This window comes from Argiope bruennichi, chromosome 8 (assembly GCF_947563725.1).
Source record: "Argiope bruennichi chromosome 8, qqArgBrue1.1, whole genome shotgun sequence".
NCBI classification, from domain to species: domain Eukaryota; kingdom Metazoa; phylum Arthropoda; class Arachnida; order Araneae; family Araneidae; genus Argiope; species Argiope bruennichi.
In genome coordinates, this window is record NC_079158.1 from 40,489,511 (window position 1) to 40,509,375 (window position 19,865).

Sequence of the window (19,865 nt, forward strand, 5' to 3'; positions counted from 1 at the left end):
GTGATTAAAATAATATAATTTAATCTCTTAAATAGAAATGAGGTTTAATCTCATTATGACTATACTTAAATCAATAATCCACTGGACCTACTACCTTCTTATTTCATGCTATTATATCCTTTTAAAAAACTTTTCAAACACTTTTTCCATTTTTTTTTTCCTTTTCTGTTATCAAAACAGGTGATGAAGATTGCTTTGAGATATCTGTAGATCATTAAGATTCATCGGAATGAGTAGATCTTTTTGTGTACAAGAATGAATGAACATTATAATGTACACTTTGTAACATTATAGGCTTTTTTTTTGAGAAACTCACCAGCTGTTATTAAAATAATATAATTTAACCTCTTAAGTGGAAAGGAGTTTTAATCTCATTATTGTTATACTTAAATAAAAAACCCATTGTATCTACTACCTTCTCATTTCGCATTACTATATTCATTTTTATATAAATGAGTTTGTCTTTTTTTTTTTTTTTTTGCTTTTTCTGTTATTGAAGCAGGAGATGAAATGGCGTTGTGAGGTTGTATTCAAATATCTGTACATCATCATCATCGGAATGAGTAGATCTTTTTGTGTACAAGAATGAATGTAACACTACAACATACACTTTATAACACTGTAAGCATTTTTTAACAAATTCACAGAAGTCATTAAAATAATATAATTTAATCTCTTATTTAGCTCTGAGATTTAATCTCGTTATGGTTATACTTAAATAAATAACCCCTGAATTTATTTCTTTTTTTTAATTTCCTGTTACTATCTTCCTTTTTAAAAAAACTTTTGAAAGGCAATTGTCCCTTTTTTTTTGTCCTTCCTGTTATCAAAGCAAGATGCGTAGGGTGGTGTCAGACTGTACTCAAATATCTGTACATCATCATCATCTGTAGATTAATCGGAAGTCGGATCTTGTTGTGTACAAGAATTAGTATAACATTACAACGCACACTTTGCAACATTGTAGGCATTTTTTTGGGAGAAATTCACTAAACAAATTCAACTATAACACATAAATGAACAAAATTTGAAAATTTCTAGCACATTACAAAGAGAGTAGAAAAAACCCGATTGCTAAATTCTAGTTTTTCAAACAATTCAAATTAAATATATGCGTATTCTTCGTCTGTCTCAGCACGTTCTGAATTGAAATCACAATTCCATGGATGATCTCCTGATTCAAGACTCTTTAAATATGGTAATAGATAAGAAAAAAAATCTTTCACATTTTCTATGTTACAGAGTTTCATAACTTGAGTCATGAGTTAAATATTTATCTTTTCGTCTGAGTCAGTAGTTCCCAGTCTTTTCTGGAGCACCATCCCCTTTACAAGAAGAAGAACCAAATTCCGTTATGCGTAATAGTTTCATTCAAAATAGTGAAATGTTGTTATCACTGGCTCTTATAATATACCTTTCCCACGAAAAGATTTATTGCCCACTGGAAGGCCGATTTGTCGATTTGAGGGGAATGTCACGAAGTACTCAAACTCAAGGTTCTTAACCTCCGAGAATTACTAGTGAATTCAGTAATGGTATGGCAATGAGATTACTTTGTAAGTGGTGATACAGTTACCATCGGTGAAATAGAAACTGAAGGGTGGAGTCACATTTACAGTCGTCAACATGCTAGATGTGTTTGGGTTCTAAGTTTCTAACTGCGAACACACAAGACAATTTCTATTCAAATCAAATTAGAGGAAAAATAATTATTTTGCTATTTCTACTATCTTTAACGCTTCTAAAATTTTAAAATAACGACTAAGAAAATTCGTGATTTAATATTTCATTAGTTTCTCTTTCAATTTCTTGAAAGTAGAAATCAAAAGAGTATTGAATTTGCGAAATATATCTTTTGTTTTTAAAGCTAGTTATAATTATAAATAATTGGCATAAGATTCCAACGTATTACCTCTTTTTATGAAAATTTTACTTTTTCTATCTCATGCTTTAATGTGCAATGTAATTTTCTTTATAACAAATATTACTTTTGTTTATGCCGGCGTCCTGGTTTAGGGGTAGCGCGTTTTCCTCGTGATCTGGGCGTCTCGGGTTGGAGTCCCTGTTCAGGCAGGATTGTTTATCTATGTTCTATCTGTAAGGTGTGTGAATGTGCCCCACTGTAAAAAGGGGTTGTGCAAGCGAATGTGTGCGAGTTTCATCTTCATATGAGCTAGAAGTCAGACTTCTGCCCTTGGGTGCTCAGAGGTCTTTACCCTCAGAAGCTACAGAAACCTCTTTCCGTGGTAACACGAACTCGCTATCATCATAATCATCAACTTTTTTTCTTATTTTCAAAATTTCCATAACTTTAGTTTAATATCTAACGTTTTTTTATGTCTTAAAACTTTAATATTTTAGATGAACCATTTAGAATGTTTAATTCTTAACTAATATTACACATAATGCAAAAAAGCACGCACTTCCTAACATAAAAAATTATCTCTAAACCACAAAATAATACTCTTAAAAGACGAGCTAATAGAACTGTATTTCAATGGATTCTTCTCTGCTTCATACAGCAGCAAGTGATTAAACTGGATTGCTTCAACTTCTCACTTTAATAAGAAACTAGCACAAAATGTCTGCCAAAGCAAAGGTAAGAACGGCGCTGAAAAGAAAGTAATTTTAAGAGTTTTTCATCCAATTTTACTCACTCCACCGACACCACTGGTAGGCAAACAAAGGCAAGGACCACAGAGAAACTTGAAGCCCCACAAAAGACTTTTTTCTTCTCTGGGAATTCCAAGAGACGGAGAACCGTAGATTCTTTTATTCTGCAAGAGTTATTAGGTGCGTGGGATGTTAAAAAGAAGGAAATTGTGTTTATCCGTAGAGCTTACCATTAGGTCCCTTTTGGCGCGTCGATCGTATGTACGTCTGTAATGCCAAAAGAAAAAATATGGACGATAGCAGTTCTGCCCGTCCCACAACACCAGTTACCTAGAAAAGGAAACATATTCCCAAGTCACAAAGGAGAGAAGTGGTATAAGTTACAGTATCCTTTTCATCATTTCAAATTAACTTTAAAAAAAATTCCAATATTCTTTTATATAAAAAAATTTAGTGCTGCCATCTATATGTAGAAAGAGATATTATTGACTTAATTCACTCTGATATTAAAAGCAGGCTTTATTGAATTAAAATAGTTCTTTCTGTTCTTTATAGATGACTTAGCTACCTTTTATTCTCATCGCCGGTTAGGAATAAAAGAATGTCCACTCAACTTCAAACGGATGGAGAGCAAAATAGAACTGACACCTGTCGCAAGTTTTGTAGGTAACGGGGAAGATGAGAGATGAAAAAAAGTGGTAAAAATATCGTATTTCAAAGTAGCTTTGCATTGTTAGAAGATGAAATTCTTTTCTTTAAAATCGGAAAGTATATTCTATGAAATATCCACTTGATTCTTGCAATTTTTTCTATAAGAATCTAGATAAGAATAACGTTACATTTTTTTTAAAAAAAAGCAATTTAAGATTGAATCGATCTGTTTCTCTCTCTCTCTCTCTGTATATATATATATATATATATATATATATATATATATATATATATATATATATATATATATATATATATATATATATATATATATATATATATATATATATATATATATATATATATATATATATATATATATATATATATATATATATATATATATATATATATATATATATATATATATATATATATATATATATATATATATATATATATATATATATATATATATATATACAAAAGTATTAGAATCAAGTTAAAAGGAAAAACAAAAATCAAATAAAAATTAAACCAAAAAAATTATTAAAAAAATATTAAAAAAGAATCCGGAAAGAATATATATATATATATATATATTCATAGAAATTCGGGTATTCAAAGAAATTCGGGTATGTTTATCAGCTTAAGAATAACACGTTATAAGTGAATTATTTATAATTATTTTACAAATCGTCTTTTCCTAGATTAAATAAAACTATTCTAACATTTATTTAAAAATATTTTTATGAAAACTTGTTTAGAAAATATTTTTTTGAACAATTGAATTCTTGAATCAATATGCTATTTACGTTATTTTCTATCAGTTAAAAAATTACTAATTGTAATATACTTAAAGATAAATTATTTATATATATCTTTATATTTGTTTAATTATAAGTTTCGTTAAGCATGCCAATTAAATATTAATCTGACTAATCAGTTATTTTTGCTCACACAATCAATTAATAGCCACTGAAAATAATTAGCACTTATTTTCTTACTTATTTCGGAAATATAAATTAAATATTCCGATAGCGAAAAATGAAATTACCTGTTATAACACTGTTTCGTTGATTGTTTTCACTGTTTCATTCGTTTCCTTGGTATATAAACACACACACGCACGCACGCACACACACACACACACACACACACACACACACACACACACACACACACACACACACACACACACACACACACACACACACACACACACACACACACACACAAGAATGGGTGAGAAGTTAAAGCTGTTTTAATATTTTTTAAAATCTTTTATAATTAATGAAATTTTTATGTGGAAAAAAGTATTTATGTGGAATAATTGACATACATTTTTTTCTATAAAAGTGTTTTAAGAAAGCATCAATAAAATATCTAAAGTTGATGACAATTTTTTAAAATTTAAATAAGTGCTATAGTTTGCTTGGCTTGCTTATATAGTTTGCTTATAGTAAGATTTTCTTTTTATAAAGTATGTAGAAAAGTTATATGATAAATATTTTACTCTCAAAATATTGCATAGAAGTAATTCAAACCATTTAAACGGATAATAATGGTCAATAGAGTCACTCACCGCTTCGGTATGTATAGGATGAACAGCAAACAACATAGAAGTTACAAAGCTTGGAGTGGAAGGTAAAAAATCACAGCAAAATCTGTAATATAACAAAAAAGATTAACATGTTATCACGAGTGTCAAAATTTTTTGAATCACTTATTTCATATTCAAGATCATATTTTATATTATGTACATGTTATGTACACCAATATCTTGCAGAGCATAATATAAATTTATAATTTATGGAAATGTATGGAAACTGACCGTATGAATAACAATGGCAAAATCTTGAATTATATGCTTAATTTAATTGGAAGTAAAAGTTAATAAATATTAATAATAATAAAAGCTAACAAGTGACTATCTTATTAATCAATATGTCATTATATTGTCATTTCCAGTTACTAGATATTTTTTAATTCTTTCCGTTAGTTGCAGAATTAAAACTAATTGCAATCGTACAATTTGATTTTTTTTTTATTTATAAATATTTACCTAAGTAAAAATTAGCAAAAATTTTGGATTCGATTCTTGTGTGTAGTATTTGGAAGAACAGGAATGTAAAAATATTTAACTATAATCTATAATCAAATCAAGTAAACTATAATAAAATTTAGATAACAAGGAGTCAAACTAAATATTCACATCCGAAAATTAAGTGCGTTAATCACCAGAGATTAAGGAAAGAAAAAGAACTTGTGAAAAAAAAATGTATCTTTGCTCTTCATGCTTTTTCAGATACTTTCAAATGTGCTTTGCATTTTTCGCTTCATAATAAAAGATATTTGAAACCATATTGAATGAAAATTCATTTCAGATTTTTATTTCCAAGCATAAAATGAAAATGACTAAAATTGACATTTATTAAATCAAGTATTTGCGTTTTGCATTTGTTATTTTAACATTTGCAATATCTGAATTTTCCATATGTTTTGTTCGATGTTTTTTTTTTTATTTATTTGTTATATCAATAAACTATAAAAGTAGGAAAAAATATTAGCGTTATGTAAATCATGCACTACACGTTTTAGACCTCCTTGAGTTCAAAAAACACATTTTTGAAAAATTTTCTTCTGTCTATATGTTTGAGACAAAATAATGGAAAGTGATTTGAGCTAGAAGGTTGAAATTTGGTATACGGTCTTTACACCAAATTTGCAGATTTCTATAAAATCTGTTCTAAGTCTGTCTGTCCTGCTGTTCAAATAAATGTTAGCAAGATAATAACAAAACAAAGATAGCTAGATAGGTAAAATTTGTTACACAGATTTAACATCTATAGTGCCAAATTTTGAGCCAAATCCGACTACAGTTTGATTCTCTGTTAGTATATTTTCAGAAACAAGTAAACGTTATAATTCAAAATTGCAATGGCTTAAATACATCAAATTTGGTATGGGAATTTGTGACTACAAGTGCAGGTTTATGTTAATATTTTGTTTCGATCAGTTGAGAAAAACATGTCTAAAACACAAATTCGATTTCTGAATATTATTAAAGCATGCAAAGATTAATCGCCAAATAACTCGCCAAGTATCATCGATAGATTCAGTAAAAATGCTAAATCGATACCAGAAGTTAATATTTTGCAACTATTGCACGTCAGCGCCATGTAAGGTATTCTCTGGCAAGAAAAATGTATTAGAGAGAATGTTAGAAAGCTTTTAGGAAAACCACTCCGTTCTCTTAGTCTAAATTACAATTACTCCATTATCGTCACTGTAATTGGAACTTTAGAATCTGTAATTTAATCATGGTAATATTGTCAATAATAATAAAGAACTAAGTAATAAAAATTCTGAAAGTGAGCAATGAATAATACTAGAAATAGGTTGGTCGCGAAAGACAGATAGCAATAAATGAAAGCAAAAAGGAAACATCAGAAAGAAGTGTGAAAAAATAGGTATCAACTGCCGTAAAAAAGTACTTGCTCACAAGCCTCGAACATTTCCATCTGCATCGTGGAGTAGGAAAGGGTATAAGATGGCAAGCTCGGAACTGATCTTGCCTTTCTCTGTAACTTTATCTCCTCGTAAGCAATAAAATAAAAATTTCGGTTCTGTCTGCGACTTGGAAATGTTTTCGCCGGAGTAAAGAATAATAAATGCCAGCCTAACTCAACAAGCTCACATTTCTTACAAACTGCAAATCGGAAATCCCACATTGTATCACGTTTTCCATCCTATCCTGTTTCCCTTACTACGGAATACCATAATGTGGCGGAATTTTTAGTCATAAGTTGCATACATTGATCGAATTTTCATGTCTAGATTTATTTTCAGCATTTGAAAAGTGGGTAAGTACTTTCGGAAAAGTTTTCTTACTTTTTTTTCTGTTTTAGTTTTTCATTTTTTGAATTCTAGATGGTGTTGGAATGTTAGTGGATGCCCATTTTGTGAATTCAGAAAGCTTTTTTTTTCTTTCTTTTAAATCATATTTTTTTTATTCGTGTATGTATTTGAATGATGAATGTTTGAGTTGGATATTATGGTTACTGAGAAATGTTTGCAGATATTAATTCAGTTAGAATCGGGGTATAGGAATATTTTATGAAGTATTTGAATTTGCAATTGGATTATTTTGGGGTGCTTCAAAAGGTGCTTAAGGCACCTACTTGTGTTTAGATTCTCCTTGAGAAAGTAACATTTTAGTAAAACTTGCTTGATTTAACTTAAAATTTGATAAAGTCATAAAAATGAATTCCGTTGACAACTCAACTAATTCACTTAATCCCAATAAACCACCTTTGAAATAATGCCTATTTCTTCGTCCCTGTGTATGCATGATAGATAACCAAAAAACACAAAGAGCTACATGGATGAAATTCGTTGGGTCATCATAATACAAAAATCTGAACATCTGTCAAATTTTGGATGAAACACTTCCACAAGAAATTCATACTTGTTTATGTTGAATACATATGAAAACAATAATTCAAAATCAATGAGCTAGATAAATGAAATTTGTCAACTTATTTTAAAGTTAATATTTTAGAGCAGTATCGATTTTTTGAAAACTTTATAATGGTTTAGTGTTTTTTCTATAAACTGATTTATGTGATACTAACACGATTGATTCGAAAATTCATCGAACGAGATGAATGAATGGAATACGAATATTTGAACGAAAAATTTAGATCTATATCTAATGTTAATCAAATTGCATTAAATAGTAAACTGTCTGGTTTTTTAACTGTGCATATGCAAAAATGATAACGCGCTTGATAAATGAAATATAGCGCATAAGTTTGACTGCAAAACTATGTTGTTTATTTCTATTATTTGCTTCAAATTAATTAGTATACGATATATATTTTTGCAGAATTCTCATATGACTGTCGAATGATAACTGAAAGCGGTTTAATTCATTCCGTCTACTTAGAAGTGGAATGATTGTTACAACTTGACTATAAGAATACGGTTTTGATTGGTTTAGTTGGGAAATTTCATTTCAAAAAGTGGGCATTACTTTTGCCTCTCCTTCAGATACGCATTCTTTTCGTATATTAAAAAAATGAATATTCGTGAATGCACAACAAAAAATGTGATTCATATTCTTAGAAAGGAAGATGGAAATTTGAGTGAAAATAAAGAACAATCAGACAAAATTCCAAAAAGAAATAATAAAAAGAATCTGACATAAACTAGAAAATACCCATCAAAGAGATTTATGACTCCTGATTTTGAAATAGATGGTTCAACCATTAGAATTGACTTCTGAACGTTTGACGGAAGGTAAAAAAGATCAATGAAAAGACGATATTTAATTGATGAAACGATGATACATTTATAACATGGACGAGATAGAAAAGATTAGATTACGAGCATGGATTAAATTATATGGAAAAGATTACGAGCCACAGATTATTAAGGATTTATTAAAACTTAATTTTCGCCGATGAATCTCAAATTTATCCAGGGTTACAATGTATAGTAATTAGATTAAGACGCTTAGTAGTTGTAAGACATGGAGCCATGTTTTCATGGTGGCTAGACCACGGTTTTGGAACAGGAAGGTATTGGTTCGAGACTCGATTCAATGAATAAAACGTCGAATAATTCATTGGGGTTGAGTGTTCTCTCAGAAATCTACCAAGGGTGCACTTCCTGAGTTGTGTTCTCGTCATCTGACCTTGGTTAAAGCTATGATGATTGTCTTAAAATAGCTCTACTGTTCTTTTAAAAATGGGTAGTTAATGTAACTAAACTGAATGAACGATTTTACACCGACACTAGCTTGTGGTGAATAGCTTATAATCCACAACAAATACGCTGCACGAGCAATTGCTTTTGTATCCTGGTTATGTTACTGGTCTGCGAACCACAAGGTCCCAGGTTCTATCCTCACGTATCTCAATCCCCTAAAAGCTCAATGCATTATGAAACATTCTCGTAAAGAGCTGTCTTTTTTTTCTGCTATGAAATATCAATTCAAGGCAGGATAAATTTCTATAGCTGCAAAATAGATTGCTTTATTCTTAAAAATTTGACAGACTTTTTCGATATGACTTGTTGCCATGTAAAATTTCAAAATTTGTTATGAGTTTAAAACCGGAAAACAAAGTTAATTTCCTTGCTTGGCCTGGGATCTCTTTAGACTTAAATCCAATTTAAAACTTGCATGCTAGTTTGAAGAGTATTTAGAAAAATTAACTATGCAATAAAAAAAAAGTCGTGTGAAAGTCAATCTTATACGTTTTACTCTACGATGATGTAATCAAAATTATGTGTTTCAAATTCGTCAATGCCAAAGCGAATTCAGTGCAATGTCTATTAAAAGAGGTCTTACTTCATAGTAATACAGTAGGATATAAAAAAACACAGTATGAAACAAAAATATAGCTTTCAAAACTGAGTGATATCTTTTATTTTATCCTAATTAATTTGCACATAATAATTTATATAAAATTTTAGATATGATCAGTCTATAGAAAGGAGCTCAAAATATGTAACCGATTCTCTACACAACGCTACAAAGTTAAATAGAAAACATATCATCAAAATTATGCTATATATAGACGTCGTGAATGAATACAATAATTGTATAAAATCCCATAGATATCTATAGCATTCCACATTCCAAAATAATTTTATAAACACAGAATGCTTCGAGAGAATAATGATTGAACCATAAGGCCTGGTAATTCTAAAAATTGTACTGTAAGGCTCGGTAATACTAAAAATCATGCCATAAAGATAATTATGGCATCATTCTGGTTTGTGGGGTTTCAAAAGTTCTTTCAAGTGTAGTTTAGAACGTTTGATTACTAACTGAAAGAACAGCTAAACCTTGTAATACGCTAAACATAAAAATTTTATGAGAATTATGCAGAGATTGACTTCGCAATATTGGATTACGAATTTACAAGAAGGATTTTCTAAACATTAATACAAGCAATAATTTTTTAAACGCAGAATGCATGGAGAAAATAATGATTGAACCGTAAGGTCTGGTAATTCTAAAAATTGTACCGTAAGGCTCGGTAATACTAAAAATTGTGCCATAAAGATAATTATGGCACCATTCGGGTTTGTAGGGTTTCAAAAGTTCTTGCAAGTGTAGTTTTGAACGTTTGGTCACTAACTGAAAGAACAGCTAAAAGTTGCAATACGCTAAACATAAAAATTTTATGAGAATTATGCAGAGATTGACTTCACAATATTGGATGACGAATTTATAAGAACGATTTTCTAAACATTAATACAAGCAATAATTTTTTAAACACAGAATGCTTGGAGAAAATAACGATTGAACTTTAAGGCCTGGTAATTCTAAAAATTGAACCGTAAGGGTTGGTAATACTAAAAATAATATCATAAAGATATTTATGGCTCCATTCGGATTTATGGGGTTTCAAAAGTTTTTTTCTTGTATAATTTAGAGCGTTTAATCACTAATTGAAAGAAAATATAAGCGTTATATGATGCGAGACATACCGGGTGTCCCATAAATTTGTAAATACTTTAAAAATTCATAAAAATTGAAGGACTGGGTATATTTGAATGCGGTTTGCGAAACTATTATTCTCATGAAGGGGGATTTTTTTTGATACAGAAAAAAAAAATAATTCAAAAATTTGTCAATAGAGGGCACTGCACACGAGCAAATCAGTGGAAATATGCAAATTAAAGTCTTATGAAAGGCAGAGTGAGCGATTGACACATCATTTCTAAAGATTTGCACAAGATTTGTATTAAGATGTTGACACTGGTGGGTAAAGCACTATTGGTAAAGTTGTTTTTATCTCAGCAACGAATCGGCGGATGAAGCCTTACGAAAGTTTAGGACCCAGAAAAGATTGAAGAGAGGTCCAGGTCCGATCACTCCTGCTGGACTTGTTTCCCTAGTACGCCGTTTCGAAGAAACTGGAAGTTTGTGTCATCGGCCCCGCAGTGGTGCACCTCGTTTAACAACAGTCCGTATCCCCGATGTCTCTTCGCAAATGGACACGCTAAGGGAATGAAGTGGCACGAATAACAGGTATACCAAAGACTTCGGTGTACCGTATCCTTCATGCTGTATTGCAATTGTACCCATACAAATTGCAAGCGCTACATCAGCTCTTACAAAATGATACAGCTAAGAGATTGGAATTCTCAAATTGGGCTTTGGCGAAAATTGAAGGTGATCCGCGATGGCTGCTGAAAATATTGTGGACAGATGTGGCTCATTTTGCTTTGCATGGAGCAGTTAATACCCATAACTGTAGAATATGGGTACATGAGAATCCACATGCTTACACTGAGAAGCCCCTGCATTCACCACGGGTTACTGTTTGGTGTGGTTTCACTGCATCCATTATTGTAGGCCTTTTTTCTTTGAAAAGCCCTGTAAAAAAGCAGGATGGAAGACATGTTCAGTTAATGGAACAAGTTACTTGGAAATGTTACAGAAGGAAGTGATACCGTCCTTATTGGAACACGATGTCCTTGACACAGTGACATTCATGCAAGACGGGGCACCTCCTCACATCGACACCGAAGTGAAGGCATTTTTGAGAATAACTTTTACTGATGAACGGATAATCAGCCGTCACTTTACACATGAATGACCCCCACGCTCACCAGATTTAACACCCCTTGATTTTTGGCTATGGGGTTACCTTAAGTCTCGGGTGTACCGCAATAGGCCAACTTCGTTAGTGCAGCTAAAGGAAGCCATTCGCCACGAAATCTCATGCATTCATCCGGATATGCTGTATGATGCAGTTACCAGTGTTGTCTCTCGCTTCCAAACTGTTATTTGTGGTGATGGCGGACACATAGAACAAGTACTGTAGTACTGGTGTGATACGCATGTAAACAATTGCTTGCATGCAAATAAAAGTATTTTTCCCCTAGAATTGTATGTTTTGCTTGTGTTTAGCGCCCTCTATCGACAAATTTTTGAACTATTTCTTTTTTTTTGTATGAAAAAAAAATCCCTCTTCATGAGAATAACAGTTTCGCAAACCGCATTAAAATATACTCATTCCTTCAATTTTTATGAATTTTTAAAGTATTTACAAAATTATGGGAGACCCGGTATAAATATTTTATAAGAATTGTACAGAAATTTACTTCGCAATATTAGATGAAGATCAATTGATGCGAATGATTCTAATTCGACACCACACTATTCAAACTTCCAAACAACATCAGCATGAGTATGATTGGTTCATGATGAAGTTTTCAAGAACACGAGATCAACAGGTACAATTGATCTCTGGTTACATCAAGTCAGAAACTTCTGATCTTGTATTTATCATACACCCACTACGGTCTAAGCTAGACTTTGCAGATTCACAAAGGGGAAAATACAGCTCCAGCTGAAGATTAAAATTTTTGTACTTTGACCGAATAATGGAATTTGTAGCCGGCGTTCTGGCTTAGGAGTAGCACGTCTTCCCGTGGTCGGGCCGTCCCGGGTTCGAGTACTGGTTCGGGAGTAGTTGTTTTTCCCCTGTATCCTATCTGTGAGGCGTGTGAAAGCGCCCCCCCCCCTGTCAAAAGGGGTTGTGCAAGCGAGTGTGAGGTGTCATCTTCATATCAGCTAGAAGTCAGACTTCTGCCCTCGGGTGCTCAGGGGTATTCACCCTCAGTGGCTACTGCAATACCCTTTCCGTTGTCTGCGAACACGTCATCATCAATGGAATTTGTGGTGCATTTATTTCCATAAAATACTTATCTGCTGACTAATGATGGTTATTTCTAGTTTCTATTTAAAAGATCATGCATAAGTTCAGCAATCTCAAAGGTATTAAACAGCTGCAAAATTTCAGACTATTAAAATTCTAATCGCAAAAAAATATGCCAAATTTTATCCATCAAGCTTATCTAGGAAGTTTGAATTATCAGTTTCAACTTCATAAGACTCGACAAACAACTTGCTTCTTGATAAGTTTAATTCAATATCTGGTGCAATATTATAGTTTTATTTTATATATCAAAATCGCCTAACTTGTAGTGTTTATGAATTATGCAATGCTTTTTACCTAACTTGTAGTATTTATGAAAAATCGCCTAACTTGTAGTGTTTATGAATTATCGAGTTCACATGCAATGCTTTTTTGAAAACCGAAGCTCTATATTGAAAAGATTCAGCAAAATCTTGAAATAGATTTTTTTTATTTCGTGATTTTCCCATTATGTATTTAATATTCTATAGAAAGTAAAAATATTATACATTCTTAACTCATTATGCTTCATATCTATTAATCATTTACTATCTAATCATTCTAATAGTTTTTTGATATCTAATAAGCATTAAGGTCGTTATGGCAGAATCTATCGATAATTCTAAGAATGATGCATGTTCATCATTCATAAGATTGATCGTTTGACGTATTTCTGATTAATTAATCGATTTTTTTTTTCTGTTTGCTTCCATCATTAAAGACAGATAATCGATTACTGTGCCTTTTTGATAGGTCACAGGATGGATAGGATATTAATTGCAGCGTATAAAAACTGGTAATTACTTTAAGTGTATAAATAAAGTCATTAATATTATGATTCTTAATTGCACTCCATGTGGTTAAAATGATTAGGAAATCAATAAATTAGCTATTAAGTTCATTTAATAGATACAAATATTTTTTTTGATAAAAGCTGATTGCTTTAAAGAGAGAGAGGGTATTTTTTTTTATCAGATCTTATTTTTACAGAAATAAAAATGTTTAAATTAGTTTGAAAATATGGTTTTATAATAAATATATATATGAATTCTTTCATGATTGTACAGATGGAATTTTATAATCTATTTTTCATTCACTTCCTGATATGTATATCATTAATGCAGGAGTTTTTTTGCAGTTTATATTTTCAAATGTTCTTCAATATTAAGACATAAACCGATATAAAAAGAATAAAATAATAATATATTTTTTATTTATTTAAAAACGAGATAATCAAATGCAAAGTAAAAATACATTTACAGAAATTAAATCAGAATCATATTTTATCCTACTATTTATATTATTGAATAAAATGTATAAGTTAATTTTTAAATAATATAAAATTCTATATCACGAATTGTAAAAAATAACTTACTATCGCCTGTTCTTAAGTTGCAGTTATTATTTTACATGATACTATATATTAGAAAATACCTTATGATATCTTGGCTATTGAACGAAGGAGACATTTGAGACAATTACTGCCTCTCAGCTTCACAAGGAATGAAGAAAGAGAAAAGTTTCGTGTTATATCATGGGGGAGGGGGTCTGATCTAGACCGGCATAAGGTCCACACATGGAAATTTAACGAAGCTGAATCTCGTACCCACCACCTTCAGGTATTAAAGTTAGAAATGTTACCAGAGCATTCCGTCCATATTAATTTCAGAAAATACAACTATCGAAAATTTGTCTGTATTATTTTGAAATATTAGCATCAATATATTTCGAAATTTTGTATAAAATGGATCTAATGGATTGAATTAAAACAAAACTTTGTAAATTAGTTAGGATAAAATTAAATTTTAAAATATCACACACATATATATACAATATTTCCGTTCAATTTTTAAATATAAAGTTTAGAATAAACTCCTTATTGTGTTATTATGTTGAATCAACTTTTTATTGAACTCTAAAAGATCTCCACGATTCAGAAATTTAAAAATGTTATTTCCTGTTTCAAGCAAGATAAATTGTTTCCTAACAGTGAGCTAACAATGAGAATTTCCAGAGTTGCAATATTATTTTTCGAAACGTCTGTTACGAAAATCGTCTTTCCAAAGAAAAGTAGGAACTAATTCCTGAAGACAATCCGTGCAACCCCATGAAGGCATCGTTATAATCACTAGAGATGATTATAGCTGCCAACATGTCTGTCAAACCTTCCAGGAATTGCATGGTGTGACGTTTCCATTTCCCGTAGAAGCAAAGGATTTGATTGGTGGGATATGTCACATGTTGCATAGTGTCATATTCCTAGGAATTGGATTTCCTCCCCGGTCTGCGATAAGTGTATTATTGCACTCGGCATTGTCAAGTTTTATTCTTAGATTCACTGGCATTGTCTGCGACTGGATTTTCTGAGATTTAGTAAATAATAAATAGAAACTCACTCAGTGTTTAGATACGTTTTATTGTATGAGACATATGTTAAGGATTTACAGTGAAATGAGAATTAATTGATGATTTATTTGTACCTTTTCATCTTGATATAAAATTATGAAGTTATTGTTAGGTTTTATAGATATTTCTTATAATAAAGGAGACTGTCTGCATGCGTTAGCGCATTATATGGGAGACTTAGAACAATGGAAGTGGGAAAATATATACTTTGGAGTGGGATAATGCGCATCAAAAAGATATTTTTTTAGATTTAAACTAATTAAAAATTAATTGAAATTTTTGGAAGCATTATAATTTTCTAAAATATTATAGAATAAAAGAAAATATTATAGAAAGTTTTTACAACTTTTCGTAACTTTTCATCGAATTGATTTTAGATAAAGATATTTTTAAGTAGATATTAAACTAATAAATTTCATTATTGTAATGTATCTCAAAACACTTTCAGTATTGCTACAATTATCTCATTCTGCGCTTTTCTTCCATTACCGATAATCAAAGTCTGAAAACTCGACTTATTTTTCTTACTGAGCAGTCTTCTATTTAAAATATTACTGCAATAAAATTGTTTCTGGTTTCAGAAAAGATTTAACCTTAGAAGTAAACAATGGTGAAATATTTTTTTTAAATTATAAAATTTTTGCCACTGTTGCTTTTTTGGAATATAATTGCATTTATAAAAATATATTACCACTCTTTTATTTTGAAAAACTATTTTCTTATTGTAGAACTCCTAATTTTTTATTGTACCAGAGAAAAATTTATTGAATAGGAAAATGTGATAAAACAGAAATTATCAAATATATTCTGTAAAACATAAAAAAAAAATTAATTACTGATAGATCCTAGTTTTATTCTTACATTATGAACCGGAACGATACACCATCGCGCAGTTAAGTATCTGGACTGTCCGTTGTACTTTATCGGGTGAGTATTACATATCACAAAATATATGGATTGTCCATTGTACCTTTTTAAGTGAATATTCTTTGTATTTTGTATTTTTGTTTGCCGATGTATGATGGTACTTTCTATCACCATACATTAAGATTCACATCGTGAATTTTTTTTTATGAACCCAATACATGATTTTTTTTCTATCACCATAATGCATGATTTTTGCAGAATCTTCCCTCAATAAAATCTGTTTATTTTTAGTTTTTTACTTACTTTTAAATTTATAGCAATAGCTCTATATACAAAAAATTAAATTTGTTGTAGCAATACATTTAAATAGGCATATATCATTTAAAAAGTTTTTTTTTCGAATAATGGATATCAAATATATCGAGATGTATCTACTTCTAGATATGAAATTTTTAAAAAATCATTAAAAATGCCTTATCTATGCATAGTTCTTATATGAAAAGTTAAACGAGAAGAGTATTGCATTCTTCGCAATTTGCACAAACAAAAGTAACCAACTATGACTCCTTTATGGATTTTGGAGTTACTGGAGGAATATTCAAAAAGAAGAAATGATTTGATAGCAACGAAACTTTAAAAGGATATAAGTCGAGGATTTTGGGAACATGATTCGAGTCGAATCTCTCCAGACGTCTATATGAAAGCAATGACGCACTTTAAGAGGCATCAAAGCACCCTCGACGAAAACTTGGTTGTAGAGCTGCACATTTGAAACATGTAGACAATGGATTTCAAAGCCATTGTTCGCTCTTTATGATAAACTAAAATGGTGTCTGGAAAAGTTTGGAAATGAGAGTATATGAATTTGTTCAGGAGCATAATAGCTAGATTTAGCCATAAATGAAGTAAATACATTTTTAAATATACTTTAAAGCATTGTTTATACGTCTTTTATGATGCGAAAAGGTAAATAAATAAAAAGCAGTATAAATGAAATTTTAATGAACTACTTCGACTATTACATAATTAAAGCTACTAAAGTTAATCAATTTAGATTAATAATTAAAGGAACTAATGCTAATTAATTGAGTTTAATAATTAAAGCTACTAACGCCCTTTAAAAGCAACAATTTTTATTTTTTCCAATAATTACATAGTATTGGGAATAATAATTAAATTTTTAAATTAATCATTAAAGATAGGAAAAAACATGATTTTATTGCATATTTCGTGTGCTTATTACATTTATTTCTATATCCTAATTTATACAATATATATATATGCCTGTAGAATGATAAATATTAAAAATATTTAAAGAAAATTAAAACAAAAAAATATTTATGCGCGAGTTATTTTTATTATTCGAGGAAATAAAAAATAAAAATATTCATCATTTGTATCATAAATATATTTAAAAAAATATTTATGAGTGGTCTAATATGTTATCTGTTTTTAAGTATTGAGGGAAATTTTATAAAACAAATTAAATTCATTAAATAATTTTTTAATAGTGTCCTGTCAAATAAAATAAGTTCTCAGAGGAACAGAGAAAGAAGGAGTTAATAGAAAATGTGAACATTTTTTGAAAGAGTTGAAATGATGTTTAACTGAAGCTTTGTATCGTATAAAGGAAAGCAGCCGCCTTTGACTACCAGCTTATTTCAACTAGGTAGTGATTTTTCGGCTGCAAAACTATTAATATGGAAAAAGTTTAAAAAAAAATTTCACTATTTGATAGGATTAAGAACAATATTGAATTGAATTAAATTAAATTTTGGATGAAAACTTGAATAAAATTAATGACATATACATTAGATAAGATATTTCAATATGCTTATATTAAATATTTATAATAATTTTTCTGGAATTTTATCTGTAATATGTGCGATAAAACATGCATGATGAAAATAAATAAATATATATGTTTATTACAACACGTACTGCCGGGCAAATCATTAGATCCAGAGGACCAAATTAGGCACCTAATTATTTCTTAAGTTGTAAGGGCTCAACAGGAAACGCTAATTCAAAATTTTAATTAAAAAATCATTAAAAGATAAAAGTTTTTCTTTCTATAGCTTCAGAATACAGTATCGTTGAAATATCATTTATATACCACTTTGAAATTCAAAAAAACAAAAGTTCTTAAATTATATAAATTACCTCTCCATCCAATTTTGAGCTTGATTTTAATAAAATAAAGCATATTTTAAAGCGTAGCATTTCATTATTTGTGTTAATGGTTTTATTGCCACAAATGTTGCGAAAATATACAGCATATTTATTTGTATGGACATCATCGTTGCTATATAATTAGGATTTAATTGACGAACCAAGACTGAAATATTACTATGCAGCAATGTTTTGGAATAAAAATTCGAATCTCTCTTAAATGTTTCAAAATTAAATTTTTCATTACTATAACCCCCCCCCCCAAAAAAAAAAACCCCATTACACTCTATTTTTTGCTTATATATTAATGGCCTAAAAACGAAATTCTACCCAAGTTTCATATGTAAATGATGAATTATGTTATTAATATTTCCAGGACTTATTTATCATGTAATTCATTAATTTTAGTTAAATGTTTATTCTGTGCGCGTGGCGCCATCTGGTAGTACATTACAAAAATATTGAATAAAAGATTTCTTACATATTATAGTAGTATATAGTGAAATATATTAACAACAAAAAGAGAGAAAATGATGGATACTAATTGATATATACATATATATAAAATATGTTTCTGCAGAGTACTTAAGAAAAGAACTTGAAAAGAAATTTGTAGACTTAAACGACAAGGAATTCCTTTTCATTGGGATGCAAAGAATTGAATGCTATTGTATTAGATTTTTCATCCCAAAAGTTCAAAGTAAAAATAAATATTTCATTTATTTTTATAGCTCAGCAAAATGTTTATTGTCAGTGAAAGTGTCAATAAAAAAAATCTGGTGGTCAAACAAAAATCGTAAATAAAAATTGATAGACCATAACAAATAATGAATGAAAAAGAAAAACAACCTAATTATTATTTGAAGATTAAAACATTCAAAGGATTTAACGACAAGTTCTATTTATTTACAGTATTTGCAACAACATCTTCAGAGAAAATTTGTAAAAGCATAATTTTAAAATTAGTTTTTATTTTTATTCGGTTTGGCTTCCTAACTTCATGAGGCAAATAATTCAGAAACGATTCATATAGCAGTTTAAATTTCATTATTAAATATATCAATTCAAATGCCTCATATTTTTATACATAGTTTTATTTGTAAATAGTTTTAATCTGATATTCTGACATGATACATATTTTAAATTTTATATTCGAAGATAATAAAATATTTTAACATTTTATAGAAATTAATAAAAAGTTAAACAATTCATTTAATTAAATTCAGCTGTCGTATTCCTTGAAAAATGATTTTAAGATTTTGAGACTTTTATAATGATAAACTATAAAAAGAAAATTAAAAAATAGAAAATCTTTGAAATTCGTATTTTTGATCTCATTAATAAAATTACTTTTTAACAATTGTTTATATTAAATTTAACATAAACTATTTTTAATAAGTTTTTATTGACATAAATTACCTAAGTTAGCTA

The 19,865-nt window shown here is 29.6% G+C and overlaps 1 protein-coding gene across 1 annotated transcript in view; it reads right to left on the minus strand.

Moving 5' to 3' along the window:
* The window catches only part of LOC129980889 (protein O-mannosyl-transferase Tmtc3-like), a 271,909-nt gene that overhangs the window by 86,967 nt on the left and 165,077 nt on the right, over window positions 1–19,865 (minus strand). Inside the window, exons 4-5 of the mRNA XM_056091343.1 lie at window positions 4,850–4,931; window positions 2,844–2,943 (exon numbers count right to left, since the gene is read on the minus strand). Of these exons, the coding sequence (XP_055947318.1) occupies window positions 2,844–2,943; window positions 4,850–4,931 (182 nt within the window). The remainder of the gene's footprint in view (window positions 1–2,843; window positions 2,944–4,849; window positions 4,932–19,865) is intronic.